This window comes from Phacochoerus africanus, chromosome 4, assembly GCF_016906955.1.
Source record: "Phacochoerus africanus isolate WHEZ1 chromosome 4, ROS_Pafr_v1, whole genome shotgun sequence".
In the NCBI taxonomy this organism is placed as follows: Eukaryota; Metazoa; Chordata; class Mammalia; order Artiodactyla; family Suidae; genus Phacochoerus; species Phacochoerus africanus.
Window position 1 is genome coordinate 6,953,484 of NC_062547.1, and position 27,337 is coordinate 6,980,820.

General features: G+C 52.0%; 1 protein-coding gene across 1 annotated transcript; it reads right to left on the reverse strand.

Moving 5' to 3' along the window:
• Positions 1 to 215: 215 nt before the first annotated feature.
• Positions 216 to 26,741, reverse strand: LOC125123924 (solute carrier family 22 member 20). Its single transcript, XM_047774095.1, has 10 exons — positions 26,296 to 26,741; positions 26,099 to 26,202; positions 24,056 to 24,210; positions 20,473 to 20,641; positions 19,390 to 19,513; positions 17,876 to 17,991; positions 9,014 to 9,228; positions 6,155 to 6,263; positions 5,786 to 5,989; positions 216 to 752 (listed from the first exon to the last, which is right to left on the reverse strand). The coding sequence occupies exons 1-10, from the start codon at positions 26,668 to 26,670 to the stop codon at positions 656 to 658; spliced, it is 1,668 nt and encodes a 555-aa protein (XP_047630051.1). The 5' UTR covers positions 26,671 to 26,741; the 3' UTR covers positions 216 to 655.
• Between the last annotated feature and the right edge of the window lie 596 nt (positions 26,742 to 27,337).

A 27,337-nucleotide genomic window follows, 5' to 3' on the forward strand; every position in this document is an offset into this window, starting at 1 on the left:
TGCTCTGCTACACCAGGGACTGGTCCCCCCGCACGGCTTCTGAGAAACTGAACCACATCCCATTTCTGTGAAGTGGAATCCCTAGGGCTGCCAGGGATGGGCGGAGGTCTCTATCCATTGCTCTGAGTCTGGCTTCATCATTTTCTCATCAACTGCCTATTGAGCATGTACCACCCGAGAGGCCCACTGCCCTGGAGACACGTGTCCGTGGAGGATGTAAGTCACACACCAGGAAAAGCTTTAATCACATGAGGCAGGAAGGAGTTAATATCAATCGCATGAGCACAATGAGTTCTGGACGTTCCTGGAGCCAAGCAGGCGGGGGCTGTTCCAGGGACAACCAGGGGGTGGAAATGGCACACTAACCCTGCAAAGACACAGCATTTTCACGTGGACAGGAATGAACAGAGAGGTGTGAAGGAGAAGATTCGGGGATGGGAAAAGAAGACAGCGCTTCCTTCGGTCCCCGGGAGCCGTAAAGCCCGCTGGCTGCCGCTGGCCGGTCCTCTCCAGCAGCCCCAGCCCTGGTGTGGGCGGCTCCCTCTCCCAGGTTTGCAGAACCACAGCGGTCCTCGGCCCGTCCTGCCCCCATCAGCGTCAGGAGAAGCTGGACACCGGGAGAGGTGGTGCGGGCAAGTGCCAGGCTGTTGGCAGCTTAGATGGTTTCTCTGAGGGGAGAAACCCCCAGCTGCTGAAGAGAAATTTCTTCACCCTTCTCTTCTGCATCTTTCCCGGAAAGGCCCCCTTTGACTCTGTTGAAATGAAAAAGGCAAATGGGAAAATGGCATGAAAAGGGGCAGGAGGCGGCGAGGGCAGGTGTGTGAGCGTGGTCATCAAGAGTGTGTTTGGGGAGGTCCCATTGTGGCGCAGTGGCTAATGAATCTGACTAGGAACCATGAGGTTGCGGGTTCGATCCCTGCCCTTGCTCAGTGGGTTAAGGATCTGGCGTTGCCGTGAGCTGTGGTGTAGGTTGCAGATACGGCTCAGATCCCGAGTTGCTGTGGCTCTGGTGTAGGCTGGTGGCTATGGCTCCGATTCGATCCCTAGCACTGCGCCATCATCAACTTTACTTTTAACTAAAGCACAATGTACAGTGTGTCCTAATTTATTTACTTTGTTGCCTATTTGGAGACTTTACATTTTTTTTCTGGTACCTTAAGCATGGTGATGAATATCCCTGTAAATAAACTTGGTTCAGATTTCAGCTTTTTTTTTTTTTTTTTGTCTTTTTAGGGCCGCACTTGGAGCATATGGAGGTTCCCAGGCTGGGGTCGAACTGGAGCTGTAGCTGCCAGCCTACACCACAGCTCACAGATCCTTGACCCACTGAGCAAGACCAGGGATTGAACCCGAGTCCTCATGGATGCTAGTTGGATTAATTTCCACTCAGCTTACTTTTTTAGGGTAGAGTCCTGGAAATGCCATTGTTGCTTAGAAGAATGTGAAAAGTTTTCCAAGTCATGATCTGAAATACCAAAGAATCTTCCAGAAAGGTTGCAGGAATTTCCTCCCTGCTACCCACATAGCTAGCTCCTGCAGTGACTGTTATTATGTTTGAAAAATTCTCCTCAGTGGATTATTTTTTTCGACCACACCCACAACATGCAGAAGTTCCCAGGCCAGGGATCCAACCTGAGCCACAGCACTGACAATGCCAGATCCTTAACCCACTGAGCCACCAGGGAACTCCCCTCAGTGGATATTTAAAACAGGACACCTCCTGGTTTTCACTGCATTTCTTTGAGTATGACCGAGGTGGGTACTTTTCCTCTGTTTACTTCCTATTGGCATTTCCTCCTTTGTGAAAGTTCTGTTCTTACATAAAAGGATTTTCTTGAACAGGGTTAGTCAACTTCTCCTTTGCTGTGTTGCTCCAACCAAGTATGGCATAAAGCCAGCTGGGTTGCAGTGGCTGACCTCAGGACCATAACAGGCATTCAGACCTTTTTGAAGAAACAGTATCTGGTCTTGTGATGAATGAAGGATCTGGGAATTTACATAGAAATAAATGATGTACAAATGGACTTTTGTTGGCCTGTGAAGTAAGTCTGGAGGAAGTCCAGTTTATCTGTACTTCGGGAACCGTGTTACGGTTGTGTTACAGCTAATCCCTCTTGGCCTGCCGCCATCTTGGGGTTGGGTAACTTGAACCTTGGAAACGGGCATTTTTTTTTTTCTTTCTTTCTTAATCTTTAACATCCCAGGCCTGTGACTGACGCTCATAATTATTTGATGAGATTAGAAATTGAGAAACATGAGATGGACTGAGGAGTTCTGAATTCTTATTGTTCAAATACCTGAAACTCCAATTGACTGTCTCATGGAGAGAAGCCGCCCCCTGCCTCCTCTTCCCCAACGTCACCCTTTTTTCCAACAAACCAACACACATTCAGTTGTTTCCATCTCATGTTCAGGTGGACAAGAATGGTCAAGAAGAACCTCTGACCCCTGAGCAGCTTTGAAAGCAGAACAACCCACATAACAATGAGCACCTCGCTCCTAGATCTTGGCTCCTAAATACCATTCTCTACTAAAATGAACCAGGAGACTCGGAGAAATGACACCCACCATCAACCAAGATGAGGGTGAAATACACAAGCAGGTAATTCACAATGTGCGGTTGCCCTGGTCAAGTCTGAACCTCCCCTTGGAGGCAGCCCCTACCAATAATGTTTACATAGTTTATTGAAAAGGATAGGTTCATGGTCTGCCTCTGGTTTACCAGGTTACAGAACCTGGTCTGTTACCTGCTCTGTAACCTGTGCTTGGCTTCTCTGAGATCGAGATGCCTCATGTTCATCCTGCTGGCTTTGTGACGCAGGGGTGAGTCGCATCCTGGGAACTGCGAGGACCCTGGGAGGAGCACCTGGGTGCCCTGGGCCTTTCGGATGTTTGCCTGCATCGTGTCCTTTGTCTTTTGAAAGCCGTAAATGAACGCGCTTATTTCAGGCTTATTGTGCTTATTGTGAAGTCTTATTAGTTCTTCCAGTCATAAATCCATGTGTAGCGGTTGGAGTCATGAAAGTCAAAGTGCAGAGGCCCTCCCCCAGCCTGAAAGTGATGCGACAATTAAATGCCACGTGAGATTCTAAACCCGATCCTCTTGCTCTGTAGGACATTGTTGGGGAAGACTGCCGAGCCTTGAATGAGGTCTGAGGATGAAATGGTAGTCATATAGCAACATTAACTTTCTGACTATGATGGTTATGTTGTGCTTAGGTAGGAAAATACCCTTGTTTGGAGAAAATACGTATGAATGTATTTGCATTTTTTCTTTTTAGGGCTGCACCTACTGCATATGGAGGTTCCCAGGCTAGGGGTCGAATCAAAGCTACAGCTGCCACAGCAACTTGGGATCCAGGCCTCATCTGGAACCTCCACGCAGCTCATGGCAACGCCTCGGATCATTAACCCACCGAGCGAGGCCAGGGATCAAACCTGCATCCTCATGGATACTAGTCAGGTTCTTAACCCACTGAGCCACAACGGGAACTCTCACACGAATATATCTGAAAGAGATATCAACATATTTCTCCATATTTGCAGCAAAAAAAAGTTTTGTCCAGCACCAGAACTTCTGTTAAGGTTGAGATTGTTCCAAATCACACACACACACAATTTAAAAAATAAGCAATATGGGAGTTCCCGTCGTGGCGCAGTGGTTAACGAATCCGACTAGGAACCATGAGGTTGCGGGTTCGGTCCCTGCCCTTGCTCAGTGGGTTAAGGATCCAGCGTTGCCGTGAGCTGGGGTGTAGGTTGCAGACACGGCTCAGATCCCGAGTTGCTGTGGCTCTGGCGTAGGCCGGTGGCTGCAGCTCCGATTCGACCCCTAGCCTGGGAACCTCCATATGCCGCAGAAGCGGCCCAAAGAAATAGCAAAAAAATAAATAAATAAATAAAAATAAAAAATAAAAATAAAAAATAAGCTATAAAAGCAATACAAAATATGCAACCACTTTGATGAGCTTAAGCGAGCTTCCTGTTTTTCAGCTTGTGTGAGCTCTTCCTCACCCTTGAGAGGAAGGGACTCCTTACAGCACCAGCTAGAACAGACCCAAACAGCTGCAAATTGTTGTAAGAATGGCTTGCTGTCAACTACTTCTACAACAAAAATTACTTTCAGTAAACGGTCTCCAAAATTCAATTGGTTCATATCCAGTTACAACATGCTGTAGTTTTGTAATCGTTCCTGACAAGGTCAAAGGAAACGATGTTACCCCTAAACTAGAATTTCATCTGGCATTACTTGGATTTTTCTATAGCCAGGGTAAGCAAAATCTGATTTTAAAAATGCCCAGGCCAAACCACTACAGTGGTTCTCTCTGTCGTATTTGGGGAAGACACGTCTCCAATTTTTTAAAAAATGTATTTGGGGCCCTCGGGCAACATCTCAGAGCAATTGCGAACAGGCTCTGGATTGAGTCATTGACACATACTTTTCCAGCCCCAGAGCACCTGGACCTACATCTGTCCTGTGGGATGAGTGCAGGTTAAGAACAAAGGGAAAAGCATCCCAGACAGAGGGAACAGCCTCGGTGGTGGCCAGGCTGATCAGGGGCAGGCGTGCAGGGACAGACCCTGAGGGTTCTGTAAGATTTCTTTTTTTATCCTCAATGCACAAGAGAGCCAAGGAAAGGTTCTGATGAGAGGAATGGCCTGATTCTCCCTCCACGACAAGCCTTTCCCACCCATGGTGAATAAAGAGGAGATGGTCTGAGGCTTCTGTAATTGTCCGGCCAAGAGAGGATGGTGGCTGGGAGGAGATGGTGCCATGAGGGTGAAGAGAGTGGGCAGATTCAAAATACATTTTGGAGGGACCATGAACCGGACTCGTCAAAGGAACATACCCTTGAGCTGAGTCCAGCCTCTGTCCCTCACTCACGTTAGACACAAGAGGCTGATGGGAATCTTTGCTTCATTTTAATTGTTTGGCCACCCCATGGCACATGGAATTCCCAGGCCAGGGATCAGATCTGAGCCGCAGTTGTAGCAACGCTGGATCCTTAAACCACGGTGCTGGGTCGGGGATGGAAGTTTCGTCCCAGCGCTCCTAAGATGCTGCCCATCCCGTTTGTGCCACAGTGGGAACTCCCATGGGGATTGTTTTTAAGAGACGCAAGCACAGCCCACCCACACAGGCCTCTGGGGACAGATGGGTTCAGCTCTCCCCCAACCCCCTGCCCCCACCCCACCAAGATGAAGGGTCTTCACTGAGCCCACGTTGCTGAAAAATGCTTTGAAAAGCCTTATCAGGTCCCCCTGGTGCTTATTTTAGAATCATTGTCAAAGACACTTCTGTCTCCTTGCACAGGGACCTCCCCGAGGAGACCCATGAAGGAAAAGTCTTCCAGTCCTAGGTCCACAGAAAAGGTTTACTTTCTCCGAGGAACTGGTATTCCTAGTCCTCTTTGGAAAAAATCATTAACAAGGTCTCCCTTTCTGTTGCTAGGATGCTGGGGGCAAAGCCCCTGCCCACCAGGCAACCCACACGGGCCTGTCTTTGCTTCAAACTGCGCCCCCCCCAAACCATCACCCCACTTCTCTGCCAGGTTTCGATTCAATGCATAGTTCTGCTTTTCCTGTTACACAGTTTATTCTTATTTTTGTTTCTTCATTCGCTGCGGCAAGCCGAGCCTCAGAGATGGAGGCGGGCAGGACGCTGGTGTCTCAGGAGGGGCTGTCACTGGCCCACAGTGTTTTAGCAGCAGCTGGAGGACACTCAGCCTGCAGCCTGTTTGCCCCCAACTCCCACCCATGGCCACGGTGCCCAGACGCCCCTTACCTCCTCTCCATCGCCTCGATGGTCTCCAGCAGGGGCAGGTTGCGCGTCTCAGCCAGAGAGCAGACGGCCAGCCCGGCCAGGATCGAGGTGGCCCCAAAGCCCATGGGTGGCAGGACAGCACTGAACTCCCCCAGCATGGTAACCAGGGGCGCCGCCAGGCCCCCGAGTCGGGCATTGACTGAGGCGAAGCCCATCCCCATCTGCCTGTTGGAGGAAAGTGGCTTGGTCAGCGGCGGTGGCCGGGACCCCCAGAAAGCAGGGAGTGCCAGGTCCTGGGTGGCAGGGGCAGAGCAGGGCAGAGAGAGGGTCCTGCTTCAGCAAGCCTGGCAGGCATCAACCTGGAGCCAGGGCCTCCCCCCACGCACCCACCTGATCTCCGTGGGGTACAGCTCTCCTGTGAACAGGTACACGCAGATGAAGGAGCTGGCCAGGCAGCCTTTGCCCAGTGCCGCCTGGGCTGTTCTCAGCATCTGCATATCTGGGGAGAGGGGGAGGCAGCGCTGGAGGGGAGCCCAGAGCCCAAAAGGGGAGCAGAGAGGCAGAGGGGGGCAGGAGGGGATGGGAAGGACTCAAGAGGAGTCGGGTGGGGGAGAGAGGCAGAGGGTGCGCCTCAAAGCCTGAAGAGGGAGGGGGGCAGTGCTGGGGGAGGGGGATACGGAGCCTGGAGGAGGATGGGACTTCGCCGGCTGGGACCCAGAAGCCCCACACTGCCCTTCTCTGACCTCTGCCTCCTTTCTCTCTTATTTCCATTTGTCCCCAAGGCCGGCCAGCAGCCGGGACAAGGTGTGGAGTCAGGCCTGGGTTCACATCTCAGGTCTGACCCAGCTGGGTGACGCCGGTCACTGTGACTTAAGCTGGCTGAGCCTCCCTAGCCTCATCACTAAAAGGGGAAAAAGGCCGGCACCTGTTTCATGGGCTCGTCGTAAGGTTGACGATAAGCCGTGAGTGTAAAGTGCTCAGTGGCGTTGGAAGTGTGCTGCTCTCACTGTGCTGCTGGCTATCAACAGCAAACATTCAATGCCCACGCCCAACGTCGGGGCAGTGGTCGGAGAAATTATGGCACATCCTCTGGACTTGGTGGCAGCTGTGGCTGCACCCTGGAGTTGGGTGGGGGTGGATTTTATAAAACACCTACACCTGGGTCCTGCCCCATCTCCATTATATCAAAGCCTCGGCAGTTCCGCTGTGGCTCAGCAGAAGTGAATCTGACAAGCATCCATGAGGATGCAGGTTCGATCCCTGGCCTCACTCAGGGGGTTAAGGATCCGGCTTGTGGTGAGCTGTGGTGCAGCTTGCAGACGAGGCTCAGATCCCACTTTGCTGTGGCTGTGGTGTAGGCCAGCGGCTCATGGCTCCAATTTACCCCCTAGCCTGGGAACCTCCATATGCCATGGGTGCGGCCCTAAAAAGACAAAAAAAAACCCAAAAAAACAAAAAGACCCTCTTAGGGTCAGACTCAAATTTAGGTATTTTTGTAAAGGTCCCCAGGAGAGTCTAATGTGCAGCTAGAGTTGAAAAACACCAATCAGGTGAGATATTCAGTAGTAATAAAAAATTAGTATCATGAAATATTTATACTAACATGGATAAGTAGATTTATGTTACCACATGTAGTGAAAAAGGATATGCTTTATGTATATGAATATCTGTACAAATATACAGATAATCTTATTTATATTGTATATATATATATATATATCTCAATTATGTCAAGTATAAAACCTACAAATAGGAAAAAAGATTGGAAGAAAATATATCCGAATACCAATATAATAATCTATCTATTTTGCAGAGGAGGAACTGAAGCACAGAGAAATCAGACAACCTGCCCAAGGCTGTGGTGGCAGAACTGGGGTCACAGCTGGGCCCTCGGCTTAGCACATGCTCAGAGCTCTGGTGTACCATCCTGGCTTCTGGCTGTAATCACTGGACAATTTAAAATTTTTTTAAATTTTATTATTATTTTTTTCTTCTTAGGGCTGCACCCATGGCACATTGAAGTTCCCAGGCTATGGGTAGAATTGAAGCTGCAGCTGCTGGCCTGTGCCGCAGCCATGGCAACTCTGGATCTGTGTTGCCTCTGCCATCTATACTATGGCCTGTGACAATGCCCGATCCTTAACCCACTCTGCGAGGCCAGGGATCAAACCTCAAACTGTCAGGTTCTTTTTTTTTTTTTTTTTTGTCCTTTTGCCTTTTCTAGGGCTGCTCCCACGGCATATGGAGGTTCCCAGGCTAGGGGTCTAATCCGAGCTGTAGCCGTTGGCCTACGCCAGAGCCACAACAACGTGGGATCCGAGCTGTGTCTGCAACCTACACCTCAGCTCACGGCAATGCCAGATCCTTAACCCACTGAGCAAGGCCAAGGATCGAACCCACAACTTCATGGTTCCTAATCAGATTCGTTAACCACTGCGCCACGATGGGAACTCCTCAAACTGTCAGGTTCTTAACCCAAGGAGCCACAACGGGAACTCCTGGACAATTTTTTAAATACTGAGGTTTGGGTCCCGCTCTTTGAGACTGATTGCACTGGCCCAGAGCCCACGGTTGCTGGGGATGGTCAAAGGTCTCCAGGCGGTACTGATTACAGCCAGCTTTACAAACCACTGTTCCAGGGCCAGCCGGGTCAGGTCCAGACCCTAACTCCTCGGTGCTGAAGATGCTGCCTGGCCAGGCTCCAGGTGGACACATGCCAGCCAGCCCTCTGCCTCTCCTGGGTCAGCCTAATTTCCCTGGCAAGACACTTAATGTTTTGAGGCCAAAGACCAAAGTCTTTTTTTTTTGCTTTTTAGGGCCACACCCACAGCATATGGAAATTCCCAGGCGAGGGGTCGAATTGGAGCTGTAGCCACCAGCCTACGCCAGAGCCACAGCAACGCAGGATCCGAGCCATGTCTGTGACCTACACCATAGCTCACAGAAAAGCCGGATCCTTACCCCACTGAACAATGCCAGGGATCGAACCTGCGTCCTCATTGATCCTAGTCGGATTCGTTAACTGCTGAGCCACGAAGGGAACTCCAAGACTCATGTCCTTTATAGATGCTCCATCTTGACCCTGTTACTGGGTCCTAAATGCTTAATAAAAACTCTACTAGTGGATTGTCATTTTCTTTCCACATCCAGAAGCACATCCCTGAGCTTTGTTTCATTGTTGTGCTTGTTGCCACCAGCCCCCACACCCCGGAAGCTCCCGGAACGTCATGGCAGAAGCGGATGGCTCACCTTCTGGGACAAACATGTTCCCGATCACCATAAGCCCGGCCAGGATGAGGAAGGAGGCCACGGTGGCCCGGCGGCCCACGTGAATCATGGTGGTGGTGGCCACCAGCATGGCTGGGACGTCTATCATCCCGAACAGGACCTGCACCAGGTACACGCTGAGCCCAAATTTCTGCAGGTCCATGGCCAGCCCGTAGTAAGCCAGGGAGTTGGAGAACCTGGGAGAGGCAGCAGAACGGTCCAGCTTCATCCCGGGGCTCACCGTTCTGGACCCAGGGGAGGGCGCCCAAGGATAGATGACGCCAGACTCCTCTCTCAGGGAGTTACACCCCCCTGACTTTGCAGGATACCCCCTCTTGGTCTCCAAAGGCTCTAACGTTGGCCCTGGAGCCTGGGACCTTCCACCCACATCCCTTTCCAACCACCTGCTCCCCTGAGTCCCTGGGCTCCGAGTGGGCGTTTCTTTCCTGGTCAGCACCGCTCTAACCGCTGCACCTCCAGCCTTACGTGGCTGATCTGGGCATCATATCAAGAGTTGGAGGAAGTAAATGAGAACCTTCCAAGAGGCTCCTCCAGGGAGTTTCTGCTGTAGCTTAGCCTGTTAAGAATCTGACTAGTATCCATGAGGAGGTGGGTTTGATCCCTGGCCTTGCTCAGTGGGTTAAAGCTCCGGTGTTGCTGCCAGCTGCAGCAGAGGTCACAGATGTGGCTCGGATCCAGCATTGCTGTGGCTGTGGTGCAGGCTAGCGGCTGCAGCTCTGATTCTACTCTGGCCTGGGAACTTCCATATGACTCGGGTGTGGCCCTAAAAAGAAAAAAAAAAAAAGTCCCCCATAGAACATAGAACCCTCACTGTGTCTCCCAAAGGTCACTGAGAAATCTGCACCTGAAAGTAGCTGCTTCTGGAGTTCCCATTGTGGCTCAATGGAAATGAACCCAACTAGTATCCACGAGGATGTGGGTTCGATCCCTGGCCCCACTAGTGGATTAAGGATCCAACTTTGTGGGCTGTAGTGTAGGTCTCAGACACAGCTTGGATCTGGCATTTCTGTGGCTGTGGCTGAAGCTGCAGCTCCAATTCCACCCCTAGCCTGGGAACTTCCATATGCTGCGCCTGCAGCCCGTCCACCCCAAAAGGTATAAAGAGGGGAAGGAAGGAGGGAGGGGGGAAGGAAAGGAAGGAAGGACAAAGAAAGAAAGAAAAAAGAAAGAAAGAGAAAAGAAAGAAAGAAAATAGCTGCTTCTGCCAAGAGAGTTTATGGTCAAACTGACTGCAAAGGCCTGGAGTTCCCACACTTGGGATCTTCACAAATGTATTTATTTTATTTTATTCTATTTTATTTTATTTTTTTAGGGTCACGCCTGCAGTATATGAAGGTCCCCAGGTGAGGGGTTGAATTGGAGCTGCAGCCACTGGCCTACATCACAGCCACAGCAATGCCAGATCCGAGCCTCGTCTGCAACCTATGCCACAGCTCAAGGCAATGCCGGATCCTTAACCCACTGAGCGAGGCCAGGGATCGAACCTGCATCCTCATGGATGCTAGTCAGATTTGTTTCTGCTGAGCCACAGTGGGAACTCCCCCCACAGAAATTAAAAGATCCCTGAGACAGCATCTCAAAGAGGTATTTGCTCCTCCAAGTTGAGAGCAGCGTCATTCGCAACAGCCAATAAGTGGAAGCAACCCAAATGTCCATCGGCCAATGACGGATAAACATGTTCCATGTGACAACCTGTTATACATGTGATTACAAAGAAAGAAATTCCTGCCCACTGTCACATGGATGAAGCTTGAGGACATTACATTAAGTGAAAGAAGCCTGTCACCAAAAGAGAAATACTGCATGGTTTGATTTATGGGAAGTCCCCAGAGCAGTCAAGTTCACAGACGCAGAAAATACAAGGGTGGTTGCCAGAGGCTGGGGGAGGCGGGGATGGGGAGATAGTGCTTTGTGGGTACAGAGTCTCAGTTTTGCAAGATGAAAAGGGTTGTGGTGATGGTTGCACAGCAATGCGAAAACGCTTAACAACTTAACACTTCTGAACTGCCCAGTTACCAGTGGTTAAGATGCTAAAGTTTATCTCACGTGTCTTTTACCACGCGTTACACAAGCAAAACCAAACCAAGCAAATGCCCCGGAGGAAGGGGCTTGGGATGGGCTCCCATGAACTCCCCCGCAGTCTTGTTTCTCTTTAGCATGTGCTGGGCGGACCCAGGGACCTATGGGGAGGGCGAGGAGGAGAACGTGGCCATGGGCTCTCCCAGCAGGGCCCAGCGTCTGCCCCCAAACCGCTGACGGACCAAGTCCTGCCATCCTCCCCCTCAGCCATCCCCAGCCGTGTCAGTCCGCGGAGATGGAGAGAAGCCGAGGCTGGAGAAGAGGGAGTGGTCCTCGCCCTAGGCAGGCCTGAGGAGGTCTGGGTCTGGTTGCACCCCCTCGGCTCCTCGCAGGTGGAGGGGAGAGGCAAGGGCCCAACATATTATTCTGAACAAACTCAGGTAAAACACCTGCTGGTCCTTCAGGCTGCAGGGGAGGCAACGTGATGTGGGCTTTGTTTCGACTGGAGTTGCTAACACTTGCGATCATTAGACCTTGGAAGGACCAGATCTGTTCTTCGGGTCCTGACCCCTCCTGGACATCATGGTCATCGCATAGACTGTCTCTCTCTCTCTCCTTTTTTTTTTTTTTTTTGTCTTTTTGCCTTTTCTAGGGCCGCTCCCACTGCACATGGAGGTTCCCAGGCTAGGGGTCAAATCCGAGCTGTAGCCGCCGGCCTCCGCCACAGTCGGAGCAATGCGGGATCCGAGCCACGTCTGCCACCGACACCACAGCTCACGGCAACGCCAGATCCTTCACCCACTGAGCAAGGCCAGGGATCGAACCCGCAACCTCGTGGTTCCTAGTCGGATTCGTTAACCACTGCACCACGACGGGAACTCCTAGACTGTCTCTTGATGTTCTTCTCTCCTGCTCTCGTTCCCCACTGACCTTCCTCTTCTGTGCTTCCTCTGTTTTGGCTGCGCTGACTAGGCTCCCTCACCGCTCTCCTCTCCCTCTGTCTCATTCCCTTTCTTTCTTTCTTTCTTTCTTTTTTTTTTTTTTCTGTCTTTTGTCTTTTTAGGGCCGCACCCACAGCATATGGAGGTTCCCAGGCTAGGAGTCCAATCGGAGCTACACTGCCTGCCTACACCACAGCCACAGCAACACGAGATCCAAGCCACATCTGCAACCTACACCACAGCTCATGGCAAGGCCGGATCCTTAACCCACTGAGCGAGGTCAGGGATCGAACCCCCACGGTTGCCAGTTGGGTTCGTCAGCCACTGCGCCACAACAGGAACTCCTCATTCCCTTTCTTTCTTCTCTCGAGTGTAGGTGCCCTGCCTTTCTTTCCTTCACAAGTCATTTGTTCTTTAATTTGTTCTATCGTGTCCTGGGCACACGGCCCCTGCCCTCTCGAGGCTTCCAGTCTGGTGCGGAGAGTGGCGGTCAGCGAAGGGAACCTGTGTCTCTGGCTCCATCACGGAAGAATGTCACATCGTTGAAAACACAGTTGTAGTGAATATTTCCCTGCCTCGACGTCTCCTGAGTGAACACTGACTCCCTTCCTTCGAAAGCCTCCCGAGCCTCTGCTCTTCTTCCCCAACAATGCGAAGACCCGGACTGAGAGGGCAGCGGAGGAGGGCTCAGACGAGGACGCGGAGCTCACCCAGGAAGACCTCGGATCTCACTTTCTAGCCCCCACCTCCCCTCCTCTGCCAAGGAACCCGAGCAAAGCCACATCCCTGCCCCTTCGAGTGTCAGAAAAGCTTCTGTTATTTCACGATGGGAGCACGGACGCACCTGTTTGTCTAGCAGCTTATTATTCGCTGTCTTTTTTTTTTTTTTTTGCCTTTTTTAGGGCCAAACCCTTGGCCTATGGAAGTTCCTAGGCTAGGAATTGAATCAGAGCTACAGCCGCCGGCCTATGCCACAGCCACAGCAATGCGGGATCCGAGCTGCTGCGTCTGCGACCTACAGCACGGCTCATGGCAAGGCCAGATCCTTAACCCACTGAGCGAGGCCAGGGATTAAACCCGCACCCTCATGGATACTAGTCGGATTCGTTTCCAATGTGGCACAATGGGAACTCCCTATTATTCCTTTCTTTCTCAAGCCAAAAAGGTCCCTTTTTCTTGTGTGCCCTAGTTTCTTTCCTTTTTTTTTTGTCTTTTTGTCTTTTTAGGGCTGGATGTTCCCAGGCTGGGGTTGAATCGGAGCTGCAGCCACTGGCCCACACCACAGCCACAGCAACGCCAAATCTGAGCTGCACAGCTCATGGCAACGCCAGATCCTTAACCCATTAAACGAGGCCAGGGATTGAACCCGAATTCTCATGGACGCTAGCTGGGTTTGTTACCACCGAGCCACGATGGGAACTCTGCCCTAGTTTCATCTCTAGGTGAGAATGACCTTCCAAGCTCAGGAAGAGAAAGCCCCACCCGTACTTAGTTATGTTAAACCGGTATAGTTCCCGTTAATCCAAAATGATACATTTCTCCTCATGGCTCCTGGGACCACTATGTCCTGCATCATTGGAGATAAAACACAGAAAAGTCCTGTCCAGGCCATGTGTACTGTCCATCAGCAGGAAGATGAGGCTCTGAAAACAAAGGCAAAATTCCCACTTGCCTCCTAGTGCTCTTATCACTTATCACGAGACAGAGTTTTTTGCTGTTGTTGTTGGATATTATTGTTGTTATTGTTTTTATTATTCTGGCTGTACCCATGGCAGGAGGAAGTTCCTGGGCCAGGGATCAAACCCACACCACAGCAGCAACCCAAACCACAGCAGTGATAATGCTGGATCCTTTACCAGCTGAGCCACCAGGAAATTCCTATTATTTTTTTCCTATCATTTTGGAATAAACTTATCTTCATAGAAAAGCTGGAGTTCCCACATTGGTGCAGTGGTTAACAAACCCGACAAGGAACCATGAGGTTGCGGGTTCAATCCCTGGCCTCACTCCGTGGGTTAAGGATCCGACGTTGCCATAAGCTGTGGGGTAGGTTGTAGATGCAGCTCAGATCCCTCGTAGCTGTGGCTGTGGTGTAGGCTGGCAGCTGTAGCCCTGATTTGACCCCTAGCCTGGGAACTTCCATATGCTAAAGGTACTGCCCTAAAAAAAATCCAGGAAATTCCTGCCTCTTAACCAATACACTACACTGCCTATATGTTTCTGAATGGCTTGAAAAAAATTCATCATGAATACACATTGTTTTGTAGTTTAAGAAAAAAGCCAGTAAAAAAAAAAAAAAAAGTTTATGGAAGGCATTTAATAGGAGTCACTTGTAGTTTGTGAAAGTTTGCCACTTCCTCTGTCTCCCAGGAGCCCTTTTTGACCTCCAGGAATATATGCCCCTACCTTATCCCAGAGACCCCTGTGGGGCTGGGAGCATAATTTTCTGGATGCTGTTGGTAGGTCCCAGTGTGGGAACCGAAACGCCCAGGGATGGGCTCCGCCGCTAACTCTCCCCCGCTGCTGGTAAGACCACCACCCCGATCCATCACTATGCTGCTAAAAAGGGGCCCTAGCTTACTCTTTCCAGAAGGATCTAAGAGGGGACTTTCAATCCTGGAAATCTGAATGCATGATTTGTTTCTTCTCAGGAGAAAGGGGACAATGACCAAAGGGGCTCACTGGCCAATGAAAGCTGTCCCTTCCCTGGACTTGGGTTCTGAGGAGCTCCCAGGCTGCCTAGGAGCAGAACCACCCTGCAGGCCACATTGTTGGGGCAGTCCAGGGGACAATCCTACACCCCAGGGCACAGGGGACACAACCCCAACTCAAATCAGAGGTGACTCGTTACCTGAGAGCTTTCCCAGGGCCAGGTGTGGGCTTACATGTCTTAGTTTTTAATCCTCACAAGGACCCTAGGAGCAGGTGCCTAAGGAGGAAACTGAAGTACAAGAGGCTGGTTGACTGGCGCTCGGTCACCTGGGACATCTGGTCTACCTGAGCCCAGCTGGTTACCACTGAAGACAGTGCCAGGTCTGCTCCAGAGAGCAGGTCCTTCATAGCCTGCATTTCCTTCTTCCTTCCTCCCTTCCTCTCTTTCTTTCTTTCTCTCTCTCTCTCTTTCTTTCCTTTTTTGTCTTTTTAGGGCCACGCTAGCAGCATATGGTGGTTCACAGGCTAGAGGTCTAATTGGAGCTGCAGCTGCTGGCCTACGCCACAGCCACAGCAATACCAGATCTGAGCCGCATCCGCGACCTACACCACAGCTCATGGCAACACCGGATCCTTAACCCACCGAGCAAGGCCAGGGATTGAACCTGCCTCTTCATGGGTGCTAGTCAGATTCCTTTCCACTGAGCCATGATGGGAACTCATAGCTTGCATTTCTTACTTCATAAATATCAACCCTATTATTTAAATGTCCATCACATCCGGTCAGGTGAAATTTAAATGGTTGCTTTTTTTTCCTTTTTATGGCTGTACCTGCAGCATGCGGAAGTCCCCAGGCTAAGGATTGAAGGCTTATGCCACAGCCATAGCAACACAGGATCTGAGCTGCATCTGCAATCTATGCTGCAGCTTGCAGCAACACTGGATCCTTAACCCTCTGAGCGAGGCCAGGGATCAAACCCATATCCTCATAGAGACAACATTAGCTCCTTAATCCACCAAGCCACAGCGGGAACTCCTCGTCTTTTTTTTTTTTTTTTTGTCTTTTGTCTTTTTAGGGCTGCACCTGTGGCATATGGAGGTTCTCAGGCTAGGGGTCAAATTGGAGCTGAGGCTGCCAGCCTACACCACAGCCACAGCAACTCAGGATCTGAACCACGTCTGCAACCTACACCGTAGCTCATGGCAAAGCCCATCCTTAACCCACTGAGCAAGGGCAGGGATAGAACCCGCAACCTCATGGTTCCTAGTTGGATTCGTTAACCACTGCGCCACGACGGGAACTCCTCTTTATTTTTTTAAATCAGCCTCTTACTTTAGGGTATGCCAGCTTCCAATCTACGCTAAGAGGTAAGGGTTGCCTTTGTATTTTTATCCATTTCCCACCTTTATGCAGTTAGGAATTCCTTCCTGCTCATCTGGCAAATTCTAATAACAATCTTAAAAACCACCTAAATGCTGTCTCCCAGCGATGCCCTCGGCAGCCCCAGCTGGCTGGAAGAAAGGCTACTGGGACCCTTTCATACCTCATGGAATTACCGTTTCCCTCTCTGCCCTCTTCTGGACACACAAGTGTTTTTCCAAAGTGAAACGCTTCCCAGAATCCCTTGGAGAGCACCCAGGGCATAGCAGGATGGGACAAGGTGCATTTTAGAAATGATGCCTCAGTGATTCCAAAGGTGTCCCCACCCAGATGAGACCTACTTCCCAGATGTGGGGTCCCCCAATCAGCATGGATGTCTCATGCATGACCATACCTCAGCACCCAGCAGGGGACCAGAGGACCCTGGATGCTCAGAAAGCACTGGAGAAAGGGCGGGGAATGGGACTAAATTCACAAGGCCCAGAGTCCTGTTGTGCCTCAGCAGAAATGAATCTAACTAACATCCATGAGGATGCAGGTTCAATCCCTGGCCTTGCTCAGTAGGTTAAGGGTCCGGTGTTGCCATGAGCTTGGGTGTAGGTCACAGATGAAGCTTGGATCTGGTGTTGCTGTGGCTGTGGTGTAGCCCGGCAGCTATAGCTCTGATTCTACCCCTAGCCTGGGAACCCCCATATGCCGTGGGTGCAGCCCTAAAAAGACACACACACACAAAATTCACAAGGCCCTTCAGCTCATTGCAGTAGGTATACGAGTTTGTCAGTGGGGTTGGTGGGAATGTGTATTGGTTCAACCACTGTGAAAAAGAGCGGGGCAGTTCCTCAGAAAACTGAATAGAGAACTACCATATGATCCAGCAATCCCACTCCCGGGCATATATCTGGACAAAACTGCAATTCACGGCTTTCCCATTGTGGCTCATTGGTAACCAACCTGACTAGTATCCATGAGGATTCGGGTTGGATCCCTGGCCTTGCTCAGTGGGTTAAGGATCCGGCATAGCTGTGAGCTGTGGTGTAGGTCGCAGCCGCGGCTCAGATCCCACGTTGCTCTGGCTGTGGCGTAGGCTGGCAACTGCGGCTCCGATTTGACCCCTGGCTCGGGAACCTCCATATGCCATGGGCGCGGCCCTCAAAAGACAAAATAAATAAAATATGGCACAAATGAATCTATCTACAAAACAGAAACACTCACAGACATAGAGAACAGACCTTTGGTTGCCACGGGGGAGGGCGGAGGGAGGAGGATGGACTGGGAGTTGGGGGTTAGTAGGTGCAAACTATTACATTTAGAGTGGATGAGCAATGAGATCCTACTGTTTAGCACAAGGGACTATATCCAGTCTGTTGAGATAAAATATGATGGAAGATAATAAAGAACTTATGTATTTGTATGTCTGGGTCACTCGGCTATACAGCAGAAACTGGCACAACATGGCAAATCGACCATAATTTTCTTTCTTTTTTTTTTTGTCTTTTTCTAGGGCCACTTCCTGCTGCACACGGAGGTTCCCAGTCTAGGGGTCGAATCCGAGCTGTAGCTACCAGCCTATGCCAGGGCCTCAGCAACACGGGATCTGAGCCACGTCTGTGACCTACACCGCAGCTCATGGCAACGACGGAGGCTTAATTCACTGAGAAAGGCCGAGGATTGAACCTGCAAGCTCATGGTTCCTAGTCGGATTCGCTAACCACTGTGCCACGACGGGACCGCCTATGATTTTTTTTTTTTTTTAAAAAAGGAGTTTGTCAGTGGGGACAAAGGTGTGTCCTTGCCTCAAGTCAAAGTCATGGGCATGAACCAATCACCTACCACACCACCATGAGACAGCATGTGACCTTACGGATGGCCGGGGTTCGGAAGAGGTCCAGGACCGAGCTGGAGGTGCGAACACTGGCAAACTCACTCTGGATGTAGGCGCTCACCACCTGGGCAAGGAAAGTTTGATCAGCAGAAGGGCGGGGTCTGGGATCCCATTCCCTGCAGGGTATTCCTTCATTGTGGAGAGCAGGGCCAAGGTCCAAGTCCCTGGCCGGATGCTTGACCAGGCTCCTCCCCATCCTAGGATTGAAGCCACTCGCTAGGCCGTCTCCAGGGCTTTGAGATGAAGCGGAGGCTCCAATGTGCGTCCCAAGGCTCCTGGGCTGCCCACTGATTCGGCTGAAATAAGCACCCGTGCTTCCCCTCCTGGCATTGCAAGACCGGCTGCACAAGGGGTTAAGAGCACCGGTTCCAACTGGCTCTGCCACTTCCTGCTGCGCGTTCTTAGGCAAACTACCTGAGTTACTGTTTCCCTGTCTGTCCCCTTCTGGACCCACAGTGTTGGGTAACTTGATAACCCAGACCTCAGTTTCCTTATGCGTAAAAGTGAGGCACTAAATGAGATTGTGTTCTTTTTTTTTTTTTTTGTCTTTTGTCTTTTTGTTGTTGTTGTTGTTGTTGCTATTTCTTGGGCCGCTCCCGCGGCATATGGAGGTTCCCAGGCTAGGGGTCGAATCGGAGCTGTAGCCACTGGCCTACGCCAGAGCCACAGCAACGCGGGATCCGAGCCGCGTCTGCAACCTACACCACAGCTCACGGCAATGCCGGATCGTCAACCCACTGAGCAAGGGCAGGGACCGAACCCGCAACCTCATGGTTCCTAGTCGGATTCGTTAACCACTGCGCCACAACGGGAACTCCCGAGATTGTGTTCTTAAAGCCCTTAGCAAAACAGGTGGCAACTACCTTACTATAAGTGGTATTTATAATAAAGGAGCCTTTTTTAATTGATTCTTTGATAGTGTCTTTGAATGATTTTTTTTTTTTTTTTTTGCTTCTTAGGTCCACACCCGAGGTATATGGAGGTTCCCCGGCTAGGGGTCAAATCAGAGCTGTAGCCACCGGCCTACGCCACAGCCACAGCCACGCCAGATCTGAGCCTCATCTGTGCCCGACACCACAGCTGAGGGCAATGCAGGATCCTTAACCCACTGAGCAAGGTCAGGGGTCGAGCCCGCAACGTCATGGTTCCTCGTCAGATTCATTTCCACGGCACCACAGCAGGAACTCCTGAGTTTTATTTTATTACCTTATTTAAATTTGGGCTGAATGTGAATGGGTTATCTCCCCATTGCACAGACTGATAGACTGATGAACCAAGTGGTTAAATTATTTACCCCAGATCACACGTTCAGTGGATAAGCATCTTTGCTGCACTGGGATTCTTCTTGCTCTGTTTATTCTCAGCCTGTTTGCCTGGATGGTGGGTGAGTCCCAGGAAGCCACCAAATCCTAAGACAAGACTGGAAACCACTCCTCCCCTTCCGTCCACTGGACCCGCCTACCTCCTCGGTCAGCCTTTCCCCTTCCTCCTGTCTCCCATTCATTGCAGCCACCTTCCGCAGGTTCTGCAGAGCCAGCTGGGACTTCCCGTGAAGGAGGAGCCACCGGGATGACTCTGGTAGCCACCTGGGACCAAGAGAAGGATGAGGAGTGACCCAGGGCTGGGCAGAGCTCATGTCGCCCCCCAAACCCAAGTAGACCTGCGCTCATCATTCAGACTCTAGGAAAGGTGAACCCTCCTGCTGGTGGTAGAACCACAAAGACTGGGGGATACGCGGCTTCCCTTCCATGCCACACATCAGTTAGGGGATCTCTGGAGGGTCCTTAGAGACGACATAGGACTTCGGATTTCCACAGATCTGTTTTTGTTTTTTGTGTTGTCTTTTTAGGGTCTGCAGCATATGGAGGTTCCCAGGCTAGGGGTCGAATCGGAGCTACAGCTGCTGGCCTACACCACAGCTACAGCAATGTGGGATCTGAGCAGCGTCTGCAACCTACACCACAGCTCACAGCCAGATCCTTAACCCACTGAGAAAGGCCAGGGATCGAACCGCGTCCTCATGGACGCTAGTCCAGTTGTTACCTCACTGAACCACAATGGGAACTCCTCCAGAGATCTGGTTTTGAACCTGGTTCTCACTCCTGTGTGTGGCCTTGAGTAAGTCATGGACCCTTTCTGGGCAGTCTCCCAGCTCCCCTCCTATGATATGCTCTGGATTTGGGGGGGGTTGAGGGGCTGTACTCTCGCATGTGGATTTTACCAGTCCAGGGGTCAAACCCACACCAAAGCAGTCACAATGCTGGATCTTCAACCCACTGATCCACCGGGGAACTCTGATTCCAGGGTTTTGTGAGCTGCAAAGGAGCTGATGGAGGCAGAGCCCTAGGTAGGTTCTGGAGGTCCCACTAATGCAAGGAGCTTCCCCACAGCCATGCTTTGTCCTCGTGAGCCCGGGCCCCCCGTGAGCACAACCCCCTTTGTGTCCCCACCACATCCAGCAAGCCCCAGTCACTGTGCACCCTGAGCCTCCCCTAGGAGGCAGCACAGGCGTGCCCTCCCCGACCCCACTCTGCGCAGGACACACCAAGAGTAGAGGAAAAAGATGAGGAAAGGAGCAGAGACGGCAAACTGCAGCCATCGCCAGGGGCGGATCAGGTACGCCACTCCGGCCAGGATGAGCTGACCCAAGGTGAAGGCGTACCCCAGCAAGACCCCCGCCACGGTCCGGCCCCGTGTGGGCATCCACTCCACGACTGCGGAGAAAGCACAACAGGCTTGGTGAGACTCCTCGCACACACGGCTAATGAATTCACCTTGTCCCTTTATAATGATGCTGTGGCCCCTGGAAATCCTTCTAGAGACCCCAGTGCAAAGGCATCCTGACCTCAGCCCTTACACTCAGGTAAACTCCTGGCGGACCAAAAAACTAAATCTGAAAACCACAGTAGGAGTTCCCGTTGTGGCTCAGCGGGTTCAGAACCCGACTAGTATTCATGAGGATGCAGGTTCAATCCCTGGACTCACTCAGTGGGCTAAGGATCTGGTGTTGCCGAAAGCGGCAGTGTAGGTCACAGATTTTGGCTCCTATCTGGCGTTGCTGTGGCTGTGCCGTAGATCAGCAGCTTCAGGTCCAATTTGACCCCCAGCCTGGGAACTTTCATATGCCACAGAGGTGGCCCTAAAAAGACAAAAAAATAAACAAATAAATTTAAAAATGAGGAGTTCCTGCCTTGGCGCAGAGGGTTGAGGATACGTTGTTGTCTCTGCAGTGGCTCGGGTTGCTGCTGAGGCGCGGGTTTGATCCCTGGCCTGGGAACTTCCATATGCCGAGGGTGTGGCCAAAAAATAAAAATAAAAAAAATTTAAAAATTAAAACCACAGTATTAGAAGAAATTGGTAAGGAGTTCTCTGGTGGTCTGTTAATGATCCAGTGTTGTCACTGCTGTGGTGTAGGTTTGATCCTTGGCCCGGGAAATTCTGCATGCCGTGGGTACGGCCAGAGAAAGAAAAAAAAGAAAGACTCATTGTAGATTTTTCTTTTTTCAATCACAGAGTGAAGAAAAGCTTTTCCAAGAATGGCACAAACACAGAAGCAATACAAGGAAAAGACCAGCAATCTTGACTTCATAAAAATAAGAAGTGTTTGCATTAAAAACCCTACCATATGCAGAGTCATAACATCAGCAAAAAAAAAGACAAAGAAAAAATTGCAACTCAAATAATAAAGGTGAATTTCCTTAATATTGGAAGAATTCTTTTTTTTTAATTAAAAAATTTTTTTTATTTTCTGCCTTTTTCTAGGGCTGCATTGGCGGCATGTGGAGGTTCCCAGGCCTGGGATCTAATTGGAGCTGTAGCCGCCGGCCTATGCCACAGCCACAGCCACAGCAATGCGGGATCCAAGCCGCGTCTCCGACCTGTATCACAGCTCACGGCAATGCCTGATCCTTAACCCACTGAGTGGTGCCAGGGATGGAACCCACAACCTCATGGTTCATAGGCGGATTCGTTAACCACTGCGCCACAACGGGAACTCCCTGGAAGAATTCTTAAAAATTGGTAGCAAAATGGAGTTCCCATAGTGGCTCAGCAGAATTGAATCCAATGAGGAACCATGAGGTTTTGGGTTCCATCCCTGGGCTTGCCCAGTGGGTTAAGGATCCAGAGTTGCCATGAGCTGTGGTGTGATTTGCTGATGCAGCTCAGATCTGGAGTTGCTATGGCTGTGGTGTAGGCCGGCAGCTGTAGCTCCGATTAGACCCCTAGCCTAGGAGCCTCCATATGCCTTGGGTATGGCCCTAAAAGGCAAAAAAAAAAAAAAAAAAATTGGTAGCAAAATAACCAATAAACCAAAAGAAAAATGGGCAAAGGATGTGAACAGCTGGTAGAAAAGGGAATATGATGGCTCTTAACGACATGATTTTTTTGCAAATGGCAAAACTTGGAAATAATCTAAATGTCTGTCCACGGAGCACTGGTTAAATAAAGCGGAGCACATGCTTACGAAGCAAACCAGTTTAACGGAAGAAGGTGCTTCTTTCCAGTGAGCAGCTGCGTCTGCAACCTACACGGCAGCTCACAGCAAAGCCAGATCCTTAACCCACTGAGCGGGGCCAGGGATCGAACCCGAATCCTCGTGGATACTAGTTCAGTTCGTAACCTATTGAGCCACGAACGGGAACTCCCAAAGCCAATATCTTTAATGCCCACCAGGCCCAAGGGTCTGCCCCCTGTTGTTTTGACCTGCGTGTCACCCAGCCCAGCTTTGCTCCAGCGACAAGGACCTCCTTGCACTTGGGCCCATTAGACACCCCCCACCACCACCCTCCTCCAGCTTCAGCTCAAAGTGACCTCTTCTCAGCCAGGCCTGTTCCTGAGCCCACAACACTGCAGACTCTCCCCGGCTCCCACTTCCCGGGGCCTTTCTCATTCCCTTTCTGGCCTTTACTTTTCCTCTGCAGCTCTTATCACTTCCGATACCCTCCACAGCTCGCTTGTTTGTGTGGTTTGTCTGTCTTCTCACAAAAGAATACAGACTTCATGGAGCGGGATCTGCTTTGCTTCCTGCTGTGCCTCCTGCACCTAGTAGTGTGTGTGTGTGTGTGTGTGTGTGTGTGTGTGTGGGCTTGTGTGTGTGTACGGGTATGTGTGTGTACAGGTGGGTGTGTGTGTACGTGTGTATGTGTACGGGTGTGTGTATGTATAGGTGAGTGTGTGTGTACGATGTGTGTGTGTGTGTGTGTGTGTGTATGGGTGTGTGTTATAGAGGTGATTTCAGCAGGAGATGGACCTTGGATGGACATTCCTGCCTTCAGATTCCACAAGCTGTGGCCAGATGCCCACCCCAAAGAATGAGGTGGGTGGGCCATGAGCCCCCTCGATGTCCTGACATGGGGAAGGAGGCGTCCAAGTGCGGCCTGGTGCATATTCCAATTCTCTGAGCCCAAGGCTCCCCCCACCCTGGGGTGAAAGATCCACCTTGTCTTTGGCAGCAGAATCTGATCCCTCAGATCCGCCCTGAAGCCTAGAGGAGACCTCAGCCTCAAAGCACACAATTAGAGGGGCACACAGACAGGTGGCGCTCCTGAGTCCAGGGTGGGCTTCCCCGGCCCATGGTACTCTCTGCCAGAGCCATCTGGGAGCTGCCTGGAACCAGCCTGGGGTGACGACTGACCCTGTCACTGTGGGGGTGGGGACATTCCCCCTGGCACCCAGAAGCCCAGGTCTCCACCGTGGCACGAAGGACTCACCACCTTTGCATCCCCGGGAGACCTCGCCCCTATTGGAGCCACATCCTCTCAGGCCTGGTTACCACCCTGAGGACAACTGAGTCTCACCTCGCCTCTGTGTTCCCATACTGGGTCCCGCACTGAGCCTGGCACACAGTAGGTCCTTATAAGTGGTTATTGCTGAGTTATACACAGGCGACGAACCCCGCCCTCTCAGCTTGCAGATGGGCAAATCACAACCCAGGGTCCACGGGTCACTGCTGGCAGGGCCACTGCCGAGGACCCCGGTCACCCGAGAACCCTGGTAGGAGGCTCTGAGTTGAGGTCATTGGCTGAGAATCCCAACACAGTGAAGCAGGAAAGACCTATCGCGATGAGGCTGCCCTCCCCCCTTCCGAGAGCCCCCTCCCTGCCAAGGCGCTCTTTGGCCGGACTCACCCAGAGAGAGGGAGTTTAGGATGATGCCTGAGAAGGTCATGCCCATCAGGAACCGGAAGACGCAGTAGGCACCGAAGGAGCCGAAGTACGCCGTGGCCGCCCCCGAAACTGCCAGCTGCAGGTAGGACCAGACCAGGGGGGCCTTGCGGCCCAGCCTGAGCCCAGCCATGGGCACAGGGTTAGGGTCCTGGGGTGGCAGCAGCATCCCCCAGGGGGTCGTGGAGGGAGGATGGGAGGAAGCTACCCCCTCCCCACGTTTGAAAGCTGCTCTTCTGTAATAGAAGCGCACTGGCTGAGACCCAGGCACTGGCAGAACCAGGAAGCCAGAAGCATGGAGTGGAGGAAGTGTGAGGATGAAGAGATGTGTTTCTTCCTGCTTTCTTTTTAATTTTGTTCTTTTTAGGGCTGCACCTGCAGTGTATGGAAGTTCCCAGGCTAGGAGTCGAATCAGAGCTGCAGCTCCCGGCCTATACCACAACTACAGCAATGCCAGATCCAAGCCACATCTACCACCTACACCACAGCTCATGGCAATGATGGATCCTTAACCCACTGAGCGAGGCCAGGGATTGAACCCGTGTCCTTATGAATACTAGTCGGGTTCATTACCCCTGAGCCACAACAGGAACTCCTTATCCTGCATTCCTTCACTCAAGGAGTGTTTCTGGTGCCCTCCCAAGACCCTAAAGTCCTAGGCTTGGGGAAAAGCAGAGATTCTGCAAAGGCCCTGAGGCAGGTGCAGTGCCTCATGAGAAGGACGGGCCCTGAGCCAGTTTCTGGTGGGAAGGAGGCCTCAAACCAGAACTCACAGGGGGGAGCCCTCGGTGGGGGTGGGGGGCCCAGATGGATTGAGCAGGACCCCAGGGTCAAGTCTTCATTGAATTGGTCATGTTGGGGAGGCGAGAGTGGGGCGGGGGCTGTTACACCTCAGAGGGGTCCGGGGCCAGGAAAGCAGGGCCGGAGCACTGAGCCATTTGTGACTAGATGTCCAGAGCCGGAGCCCCAGCTTGGCCAGGCGGGCAGCACGTCCTGTCCCCACACCCCGCGATATACTCAGCCCTCCCTTCCTTCTGTTACACTGATGTCCACTGACCACCTCTAAGTGTCAGGCCTGAGCTGGAGGCTGGTGACAAACCAGACACTGTGGATAAGATACAGGCTCCTACACAGAAAGGCTGGATGTGTCATAACATGGGGTGACCGGGGCTGTGATAGGATGTGGGTCTGCCGTCCGAGAGGGACCCCCAGAACCTGAACAGTGAGAGGAGGGGCTGCGGGGAGGGGAGAGAGAAGGGAAGAAAGGGAAAAGACAACGGAGGGTCGAGGGGGCCAGGGAGCCGACTCCCAGGCCTGGTGTGAGATGCGTTCCCCCCGCATCTCGCCATCCTCATGGGCCTGGGAGCTGTGGCTCATCCACAGTGGGATGCAGCATGGATGTGGGCAAGTGACAGGTACAGAATCATGTGTACCAGTCATTTTATACAAATATGCCAGCATTTGTATAACAAAGGCGGGGCAGAGCATATACACACATTTGCTTGGATTGTATAAAATCATAAAGTCTCTCTGTAAGATACATAGAAACCAGGCTGCTTCCAGAAATTACTGGAGTGAGAGACGGGGAACGCTTCCTGCACATTTTCTTGTACCTTCCGGATTTTTTTTTTTTTTTTTTTTGCTTTTTTAGCGCTGCACCTGCTGCATATGGAGGTTCCCAGGCTAGGGGTCGAATCAGAGCTGCATCTGCTGGCCTAGGCCACAGCCAAAGGCAACGCCAGATCGGAGCCGTGGCTGTGACCTTCACCACAGCTTGCGGCAACACCAGATCCTTAACCCAATGAATGAAGCTAGGGATCAAACCTGCATTCTTGTGGATACAAGTCGGGTTCGTAACCCACTGTGCCACATTGGGGACTCCCTTCTGGAATTTTGAACCCTGTGAACGTATTATATGTATTATCTGTTTTAAGATACATGGATACACTTTAATAAAGAAAAATTAAGAATCTCAGGAGACGGGGACCCTCATCCCCGAAGGCTCACCTGTCCGCAAGGCTGCCAAACACAGCAGCGCCCACCAGCACCCCGGTCATGTAGATGGACTGAGCCAGGTCGCGGAGGGTGCGGGCCTCGCACACCAGATCCCACTGCAGGGGTGGGAAGGATGCTCCAGTCTTGACCTCTGGCGGCAGCACCCACCCCCACCCCCAGACCACCCCAACACCCCGGCCCCCTCTCACCTCCGTCACAATGGTGGATGGGAAAATGCTGCGGTCGTAGACCCAGCCGTCCCGGCAGCCCTCCGTGGCCGCCCCGTGGACAGAGGCGTTGGGGCTCAGAAGTGCCCACTGAGGCTCCGTGAAGCGCCGGCACGGCTCGGGGGCCCCAAGCCGGTCCAGGGGTACCGTGGCCCTCAGCCAGGCCCCTGAGCCATTGTCGGTGGCCACCGTGTGGTTGGTGGGACTTTGGCAGTGGTGGCGGGGCACGGCGGCCGTGAAGTTCTGTAGGAAGTTGTGGCAGGCCAGCAGGCAGCAGGGCAACAGCAGCAGGGCAGTGTAGACAAGCTGGAAGCGACCCACGCCACCCAGGGCGTCCAGCAGGTCTGTGAAGGCCATGGCCACGGACCTGACCAGAGGCTCAGCCTGCAGGGCCTTATGTAAAGGGGCTGGGACGGGGCCCTGGGAGGTGGAGGATCAGGCCGGGGTTAGGACCGCAGACGCCCCGTGTCTGAGTCCGACAACTCAGAGGGGTCCGGTTACACCTCGCAGGTGTCCTCGGGCGTCCCCATGCCTGCAGGGCGTCCCCTCCTGCCAGGCGCTTTCTCCTGCCTTCTCTCACTCTCACCTCCCAGGGGTCCCAGAGGGCCACCCCGAAGCCCCCTGCCCATGGCCCTCTCGGCGGGGACCCCAGTGCCATCTCATCCTCCCGGCTTCTCTGGAGGCCACAGTGAAGAGCTCCAAGAGGCCACCTGCAGCTTGCCTGTCACTGGGCTCCACCGAGGCCAGAGTCTTAAATACTTGGTCACCTGTGGCGGGGGACCAGCAATTATAGCTCCTTGCCTCTCCCCCACTTCCAGGGAAGTTGGGGGCCGCACAGGAGACACTTGCGAAAAAGTCCTTTAAAAAGGACCAAACAGGAGTTCCCGCCATGGTGCAGCGGAAAATGAATCCAACTAGGAACCATGAGATTGCGGGTTCGATCCCTGGCCTTGCTCAGTGGGTTAAGGATCCGGCGTTGCCGTGAGCTGTGGTGCAGGTTGCAGACGCGGCTCAGATCCCGAGT

Excerpts from the sequence above, each read along its gene's own strand:
- LOC125123924 (XM_047774095.1), bottom strand. The coding sequence starts at position 26,670 with ATGGCCTTCACAGACCTGCTGGACGCCCTGGGTGGCGTGGGTCGCTTC. Across the intron at positions 24,211-26,098 it reads TTTGGCAGCCTTGCGGACAG|GCTGGGCCGCAAGGCCCCCC; the intron begins GTGAGCCTTCGG and ends GGCTGGGCTCAG. Across the intron at positions 19,514-20,472 it reads ATCTTTTTCCTCTACTCTTG|GTGGCTACCAGAGTCATCCC; the intron begins GTGTGTCCTGCG and ends TCTTGGTCCCAG.